This window comes from Chrysoperla carnea, chromosome 5 (assembly GCF_905475395.1).
Source record: "Chrysoperla carnea chromosome 5, inChrCarn1.1, whole genome shotgun sequence".
NCBI classification, from domain to species: Eukaryota; Metazoa; Arthropoda; class Insecta; order Neuroptera; family Chrysopidae; genus Chrysoperla; species Chrysoperla carnea.
Window position 1 is genome coordinate 41858571 of NC_058341.1, and position 9204 is coordinate 41867774.

Consider the following 9204-nt stretch of genomic DNA (forward strand, 5'->3'; position numbering starts at 1 on the left):
GCATTTCTTCTCAGTTGGAAGATTGATTTAAGTAACAAATTTGACAGCTGAATATATTTTGTGATACTTAATTATTTTCAAATAAATGATTAAAAAATGTCTGAATTAATGGATACAGTCGATGATGTCGCCATGCCCGCAGTTGACTCAGGTAATATTTAATTTAGGCACATATTTATCGACACTCGATATTATCATAAATATATATTTACATTTTAGATGCCGACGGCGATAAAGAATCTGGGAATACCGGACAGGATGTAACAATTAACGATATTGTTGTTATAGATCCAGAAACAAGTGTTTTAGATTTAAATCATGGGCGTATTGGTCAAATAGCAAATTTAGAGCCTTTAGTTAATATTGAGCAGTTGTTTTTACGTTGGAATTTGATTAAAAAAATTGAGAATTTAGATACGTTAACAACATTGAAAGAATTAGAATTATATGACAACCAAATAACAAAAATTGAAAATTTGAGCCCGTTGGTTAATTTAGAGTAAGTAATCTTTACGAATTATCCAGTCAAATTACACTTTGAAGGTTACAAAAATTCCCATGGAGCTAAAAATTGGTATGAATGTTCAGAATACTATTATAAATGAATTGTGAAAAGTCCCCATCAATCCCCCTTGTGCAAAAAATTTTATTGAAGGGGGAAGTTTTCAAAAATAGGCTTTTCGCGTTTTTCACCAAAACGGTGAGTTTAACAGCAAAAATAATCCAGACAAAAATTGTAGATAAGTCATTTTGCTACAAAATGTGTCTTTACACCTTTTTTCATAAGTATTGCCATTTTCGTGATATAGCGGTTCAAAGAATTGAAAAAATTATTTTATTCGTAATATGCACGTTTATATACATTTTTGAAGCGTTATACGAGTAAAAATATGAGACCCTATATCTTATACATACAAATTTTAAAATTTTTAGAATATAAATTAACGTCAAGAACTCCGTCCCTATTTTTATTTAGTAGCATGGCCTGAGTAACATCTGTCTTCCATTCAATTGTCAGCGTGGTGATGCTCGTATACCCGCCTCGTTTCAAAGGTCTCATACTCCACAAAATACTGTTAGTCGTAAGTATTGAAAAAGGTGGTGAATTTTCGGAGTACCTGAAAGACCAGACATCTGTAAAAATTCATGTGCAGTGTCGAAAAAATTATACTCGAAAGAGTAGCATTGATGCTGTGAAAAGACAGCGCCAAGAAAAAGAAGCTGGTTCATCAAAAATAAGTCCTCGTATTACGGTTCAAAAATGTATTACGAAAAAAATAATTGGTTCAATTCTTTGAACCGTTATGTCACGAAAATGGCAATACTTATGAAAAAAGGTGTAGAGACACTTTTGGTAGCGAATCTGAATATTTATAATTTTTGTCCGAACTATTTTTGCTGTAAAACTCATCGTTTTGCTGAAAAACATGAAAAGCCAAGTTTTGCAAACTTCTCCCCTCAATAAAATTTTTTGCACAAGGGGGATTGATGGGGACTTTTCACAATTCATTGATAATAGTTTTCTGAACATTCATACCAATTTTTAGCTCAATGGGAATTTTTGTAACCTTACTTATATTTTATGGACTAATTTGACTGGATAAAAAATTCAAAAATCTTCATAAATAACATATTTTATTTTTTTTTTTGTAGAATATTAGATATTTCGTTCAATCGTGTACGGGAAATTGAAGGCTTAGAAAATTTGCATAATTTAAAAAAGTTATTTTTATCCTCAAATCGTATAACAACAATCAAGAATTTGGATCATTTAACTAATTTGACATTATTGGAATTGGGGGACAATAAAATCAAGGCATGGACCATTTATCTCTTTTTCTATATAGGCGGCTTATTTTGTATTAATTTGTGTTTGTTTTTTTAGGAAATTCAAAACATTGAAAATTTATCAAATTTGGAATATTTATATTTAGGAAATAATAAAATAAGTCAAGTCAGTGGTTTGAGTACTTTAAGAAATTTACTATGCCTAAGCTTGCAAAGTAATCGATTAAAAGAAATCGAAGGTTTAGATGAGCTTGTTAATTTAGAAGAATTATATTTGTCCGAGAACATGATTACAAAAATTGAAAATTTGAATAATAATATTAAATTACAAACATTGGATATCGCACAAAATAAAATTCAATTAATTGAAAATGTTGCTCATTTAGAAGATTTGCAAGAATTATGGGTAAGAATTATAAAATTTATTTAGAGAATATTACGTCATGTTCAATATATTTTAAGAATGCGTCTAATCATTTTATTTTAGTTTTGTTCTGATAATACTCAAATCATTTTATTGCTACTTCATTGTTCTAGACGAGTTTTAATAGGGAATATTCATGTATTTTTTTATATTTTTAATTCATTGTTTACACCGTTATAACAAAGTAAAAAATATAAATACCGCTTAAAAATGCTGTATTTAAGTGTAAAAAAAATATTAAAAATACATTATAATTTTGAGATATTTAAACGCAGTTTTTTGGCGCTCTCTGTTGATGACGTATAAGTACGTGATCTGTCAATTGGTGACAGTTCAATGTATAATTTACACTTTATGGAAATCTAATGAATTCGGAAAGATAATTGGCACGGTTTGCATAATATTTGACACCTGTAGCTTCCATGGGAAGCATTTCCGCGCACATATTCTTTATTCCAAAGTACTTATTTCTATGTAATCACCCGACATCAGCACTTTTTCCTTTTTGATCCATGCGTTCCCAAATTCTGCAAAACTGATTTGGTTCACTGTTTTGCCCAAAGTCTACACAACTTTAAGCACTTGATTGACAAAGAATGTGTGTTATAGACATTCCATAATTGAACGCTACGATCTTAGTTTCTACAGTCTTCTAAATTTCTAAAATTAATATATTTTTTAGTTGAACGATAACCAAATATCCGATTGGAATTGTATTGATAAATTAACTGTGAACAAAAAATTGGCAACAATATATTTGGAACGAAATCCATTGGCAAATGATCCTGCATACAGGCGAAAAATAATGTTAGCATTACCATGGTTAACACAAATTGATGCTACACTTTGCCACCGAACATAATTTTTTGGGAGATTTTTTTAAATTTGTGTACAAGGCATACAAAAAACAAAACGTAAATATTATAATAATAATTTGTAAGATTAAAATGTAGTGCAATTATTATTAATAATACAATTTATTATTATTTAATATCAATAAATGAGAAAAAAGGTCAATAAGTGGGAAAGAAATAATTAAGTAATCCTAAAACTCTTATGGCAAATAATTAAAATTGAATTATATCACTTTTATTTTCGCCCTAAAGCGACTCATATATATTAGATCGGGCAATTTTGATTCTAAAAATGAAATGGTAGTAATAAGGTAGAATGATAGAATGTAAGGTATGTAAATGTGTAAGGTATAAAAGAAAATTTACGTTCGATTATTCTTTGTAAAGTAACAAAAGTTTTTTTTTTTTATAAAGAATAGCTGGATTATGCCATGTCATTTTTCTATTAAAATTATCCAATCTATTGCTATTTAGATCACTTCACGCTTAAATATACAATTTTAAAAAAATAATATTTACTTGAATATAATGTAAATTTTTGAATAAAACGTACTGTTAATTGGGAAATGATCCCGTAATAGCCAGAGACGGACTTACCTGAAAATTTAAGTTACTCTATTCCTTATTATACGCATAACTTTTGTAACAAAAAATATATTGAATTTTCTTTACAATCGTAAGTAAAAAGAAATTTCAATTTGTAAATTTTGACGCAAAAAATGTTTTGCGTCCCTACGTCATGGCGTTGTTGACGCAAATCATAGCCCGCCTCTGGTAAAAGCTAATTACGACGCGACGTTGCTTTAAAGTTGATTACCATAAAAAATTATAATTTGATATTTATCTTGACCATTGGATTATTTAAAAGGAAATATTTGTCATTTGGTATTTAGGTGTTTTGGCATCCACAACTCTGACACTTAGTTCTGGATTGATTATCTTTTTTCAGTTTTCTAGGAAATTGAAAATCTGTGAATTTTTTTGTTATACGTACCAATCTTAACTTGCAAAATATGCCTTATTTAGTTAAATTAATTGGGAAAGTAATTATTTTTCGGATTGTGGTCACCAAATGATCATAAATCAATTTTATTGAAGGTTAGTGTTAGTTATTGTATCTTTTTTAATTTATAAGAGCAGTATAAATCAAAATTTTTTTAGTTGAGAAATATTACAAAATAAAATAATTTACGTTCCTAATTTTGGAACGAAGTTTAGTACAAAAAATAATTAAAAGAAAAAACGCCGAAAATAATGTAAAAACAGTCAATTACTGAGTTGAGCTAAATTTGGTTCGTTTTAGCCATAAAAACGCTTGCGAGCACTTAAATTCACAATTGCACCACTAAAAGGTCATGTATAACATAACTGATCAATTTTAGTGTGAAACTACGAAAAATAGTGAAACAAATAGTTGGCTTCCCAAAAAAATTTAGTGATGTCTTGGTCGTTAACTTCCCAGCAAATTCAATGATTGGAATTTTACTTGCAATTGCTTTTATTGGTTAAACGTATCTATTGATGAAGTTTCTTTAGCAGAAATTTATCAATCAGAAACACGATGAAAGCCAATGCGGTTTTTATCTGCTAAATAAGTCCATTGTAAAATGATTCATTTGTTAATAATTTGTTAATTTTGTCCAAACTAAGAAGAAATTATGTTAGGTTATATGCATTTGAATTTGTTTTAAGCTTTTGCAAAATTATTAAACAATAATTGTATAAAATTAAACGTACTAGCATATTTTTATGTATAGCATCAATTTTAGGCTTCAAATACATGCGATATCATTGTATTTGCGCCAGTGAGATTAAAACTACTTTTCTCACTCAGTAAGCGTGGGAAAAATAGTTCATTACCGCACTTGTATCGCAATGAATTCATTACCACACTCCAAATTACTGTCAAATTGTAAACTAACAACAAGTTACAATAGTAACTTTTTAAAATTTTTTCAATAAGTCAAGAAAAATTTTAAATAATAGTTATAATTTCACATTATTACACATATCGTTTATTTTCACATTTTAGAGACGTAGATAGAGTTTTGTACGATATACGTGTGATAACGCATTATTAACGTACTTTTGCGAATGCTTAACTTGTGCTACGCCCTCGTAGTACAAATTTCTCACGTATACGTTAGTAATGCTGTTATTTCACTAATATCGTAAATAACTATTATAATTATGCATATTAATCATCAACTGCATATTTTTGGAAGCCCCTTTGAAATATTTAAATTATTATCAGTGTGCACGTAATATAATAACAAAACTTTTCCCAGAAGCGAAAAGCGATTAAGTCGAAAATGCGCAATTATAATGCCAATTTATTTATAACTCTGAATTAATTAGTTTCGGAATGTTGATACCCAGAGATGTATTCTTTGAGTTTAAGTGATTTAAATGTACATAAATATCATTTGTTCAGCCGGAAACTAATCACTAAATTTTGAAATTGAGATGAATTTTTATGTCGTTTAATATAAATCGGACATGTTTAAGTATTTTGGTATAAATTTTGTTATTTTTGTTCCAACTCATCAACAGTTATGTTATATTTAGCCATAAATATAGTGCCTACAAATTAGAAGGGAGTAAATAAAGTGAAAATGATGAATTTATCAAAATATCATTGTCACATTTAATAAGTAAAATAAAAGCATTTCTTCCATAATAAAAAAAATCTATATTTGTACACTTAATTGTTGCTAGAAAATTCACCATCCAATTCGTACAATAATTGTATACATTTCTATAAAGGCAAGACCTAGAAATTAAATCAGCCTGTAGAGTTATTTTTTCTTCCTAATTATAGATAATATTAAAATCAAATTAGTTATAGCTCCTAGATTGTGAAATGATAGAGTATATGTTTTATTATTTTTTTAAATATCTTATTTTTTAGTTGCGAATACTGATCTTTATACAGGATGTCGCATAAGTAATGGGATGATTAATTCATGTGACCTTAAAAAGACCATTAGAGGACCTGCAAAGGTTTAAATTTAAAATGGAAAATCTCCATTTTTAACAGAGCTTCGCGTAAAAGAAAATAAAGCTTTTTATTAATATGGATATTTTTACTTGAAACATTTCACAAAAAAAAAAGGCTTAACTTGAAAATTGTTGTTGAATTGTTTATTACTTATGTAACATAACATAACTGGGTTGATGATCCTTATGGGATAATTTAATAACAAGTTTTCAATATTGAAATAAAGTTTTTCAAGGGAGAATTAGGACAATAACGCCATTTTGAGCCGAACAGGTTTGGTATCTAATGAAGCATATTTCAGAGTATACGTTTGGGTAGATTGGAACTAAATACAGTAAGTGTGATCTTTCACCGTTTCGTATCAAAACTAATAAATCTACTAGTCACTCATTTGATGATGAATTTGAATATTGATTCAAATTCAATCCAGTTATAGAGATCAGTGATTATGATTAATATATTATTAATGGACTAACAGTGAGCGGTGACAACATAAATGGTAGATAACCCACTGTGTATTGTAAATTGGTCATTATTTCTTTATTAGTCTAATAGAATCCTTCCATTTAAAAGGAAAGAGATAAAGAATAAACTTAAGGTACCTAGTTTTTTCTTCTTAAGCATTTCAAGTCAAGATATTTTGTATTCTGCAAAAGAAGTAATGTTTAAACCTTTTAACAAGTATTTTATGCTTAAAATAAAAATCCAATATTACCAAATATTATTTGTAGATTTGGGATTAATTTTTGTTTAATTAGAGTAGATTAATATTTTTCAGTTAAATAACTCATTGTTACGACTTTTTTGAGAGATGTAATGAAAGTGCACGAATCCCGAAAATTGACAATATTTATTGATTTCTGTAAAGAATTGAATAACCTTGTTAAAAAGATAAACACAGGTTTGACTGGAAATAAATCCGTTGTGGGGATATTTGTAACATGTTTATTGTAGCTAAATTTGCTCTTTGTACATAGGCCTCGCCAGAATGAAATTATTGAAATGACATCGAAACACCGGGAACAAGGATTATTGAGGGAAGCTACTAGCACTGGAAATTTCACATAAAAAGGACTATTTTTAAGGACAGTATTATTTTATCATAAGAAATTTATGAAAAATATTAAATTTTCATACACATTTATCCTGATTATTTTACACGTATTTTTATGCAAAAATTTTTCAAATTACAATGGCCAAGTACAATGTGTAAGTTTAATAAAAAAATACTCTTAATATAATGTTCAAGTTTTAACATTTCATGGTCATTTACATTAATTGTTTTAAAAATGTATGTAACAAAATTGTTTCTATTTATGTAAAAAAATAAATGAATAAAAATTTTTTTTTTTTAATTTGTATTTTTTAAATGGTATGAGAAACAATCTTTGTAAATAAATTACGAAAATCTGATTTGGTATTAATACAATAACAATAAATTTTATATTATATTATTCATTAAATAATAATTTAATAAAGTCTTATTATGGATTATTTAATGAATAATAGAATATAAAATTTATATGTGAACCTAAAGGATAATACTCAAAATCTAATCCAATCGTTTCTATAAAATATAATTAAAAAATAACATACTTTAACAAATTTTGATATCAAGTTCATTTAAGATAAAAATCAATTTTATTATTCCAAATATTTACAAAATTTAAGAAAATAAATATATCGTTAAACATTACTGTTACAGTACATTTTTAACAAGATATGTTTTAATCAACAACACAATATTATTATTTCATTATAAAAGGTTCCAAAACATGCAAAAATTCAAAGAAAAAAATTGTCAAAAATATGTCAAATCTAAAGGTGTTCCAATATTAACATAAAAAATTTCACGCTATTTGTCCGATAAAGTTTTGACAATGAATAAACAAAGAAAGCGTGATAGCTAACAGTTTACGATGACCTTTTTAAATGGATCATTATGATTCAAAGGACGGGTCATTTTTTTTTATTAATAATTTGCATGCAGTTTTAACACATTTTTAATTGACCCTGAATATATAAAATTATTAAGTATAAACCATTAAATGCTTTTTTTTCAATTTTCTCCATCAATAATCATAAACAAAATGAATTACTATTTTAAGGCCCATTTAACAAAGGTAATTTGAAAATGTATATTTCCATTTGAAATATTAGAAAATTTCTACATATAATTTGTTTTATAGTATAGTCACCTCCAAGTTACGAATTCTAAAATTAATGATAATTCTCTCCCACTCATTAAATTATTTATTAAATTTATTGAGGTAATTATCACCTATAGAATTATAATTTGGACTATTAATTATGTAATCCATATTTATATACAAAATTACGTTATAAATGAAAAACATTTTAACAACCAAGATTTGAAGGAACGACTAACAACCCTTGATCCATGGGCCAATTGCGATTTACGATTTATTTACATTTATAACGCGAGAGTTTTAGAAGATATAACCAAATAATCGTTGATATCAGATCACATTCAATTTAAAAATAAAAGAAAGCCTTGAAGAAAATTGTCGAAGTAGCCTGAAAACCAGAAGTAGCCAGATCAGAGTTTCAATTATTTTTGAGCTAAATATCAAGTTCGCATTTATCATTTTAACTTTAGAAATTTACAAGTACACTTTTCATTGTACAAAGTTCTCGTCCAGAAAAAAACTACAATTCACTAAAGTCAACGCACATTTTCAGTTGATGCTTGCTGAGCTTGATTAATGTTATTGCTTTAAATAATACTAGTAATTCATAAAATGGAAACTACCTGAAATTTTTCATTAGAAGGTGCTCTGAAATGGTAAATAACAGATCTACTAAAATAAATTTTGATGATTAATGATATGCCGCCATCTACACAAGTTGTCATGGACATTATAAACTGTTGGTTCCCACTTACTATTAACGTCTACTTAGTAAACAATTTTTGCGAATTTCAGGAAAGATTCCCGGTCAAAATTTTAGGAAAAGGCAATTTGGTCAAAGAGTTAAAATTCTGAAAATAAGATCAGAACTTCTTACGGGCATGAGATCCGAAACAATACAAATTTCTAATCGATTTATTTGTTGTATGTTAAGGTTGATCGAACATTAAGGCAATATATTGAAAAATCAGACGAATTTTTGTGTGA

At 27.4% G+C, this 9204-nt stretch overlaps 1 protein-coding gene across 1 annotated transcript; it reads left to right on the forward strand.

Annotated features, from left to right (window-relative positions):
* The first annotated feature begins 16 nt into the window (after window positions 1-16).
* LOC123300420 (protein phosphatase 1 regulatory subunit 7-like) lies at window positions 17-3125 on the forward strand. The gene is made up of 5 exons (XM_044882992.1): window positions 17-151; window positions 220-499; window positions 1654-1816; window positions 1886-2194; window positions 2895-3125. The coding sequence occupies exons 1-5, from the start codon at window positions 97-99 to the stop codon at window positions 3072-3074; spliced, it is 987 nt and encodes a 328-aa protein (XP_044738927.1). The 5' UTR covers window positions 17-96; the 3' UTR covers window positions 3075-3125.
* The last annotated feature ends 6079 nt before the right edge of the window (window positions 3126-9204 follow it).

Excerpts from the sequence above, each read along its gene's own strand:
- LOC123300420 (XM_044882992.1), top strand. The coding sequence starts at position 97 with ATGTCTGAATTAATGGATACAGTCGATGATGTCGCCATGCCCGCAGTT. Across the intron at positions 152-219 it reads CATGCCCGCAGTTGACTCAG|ATGCCGACGGCGATAAAGAA; the intron begins GTAATATTTAAT and ends TTTACATTTTAG. Across the intron at positions 500-1,653 it reads AGCCCGTTGGTTAATTTAGA|AATATTAGATATTTCGTTCA; the intron begins GTAAGTAATCTT and ends TTTTTTTTGTAG.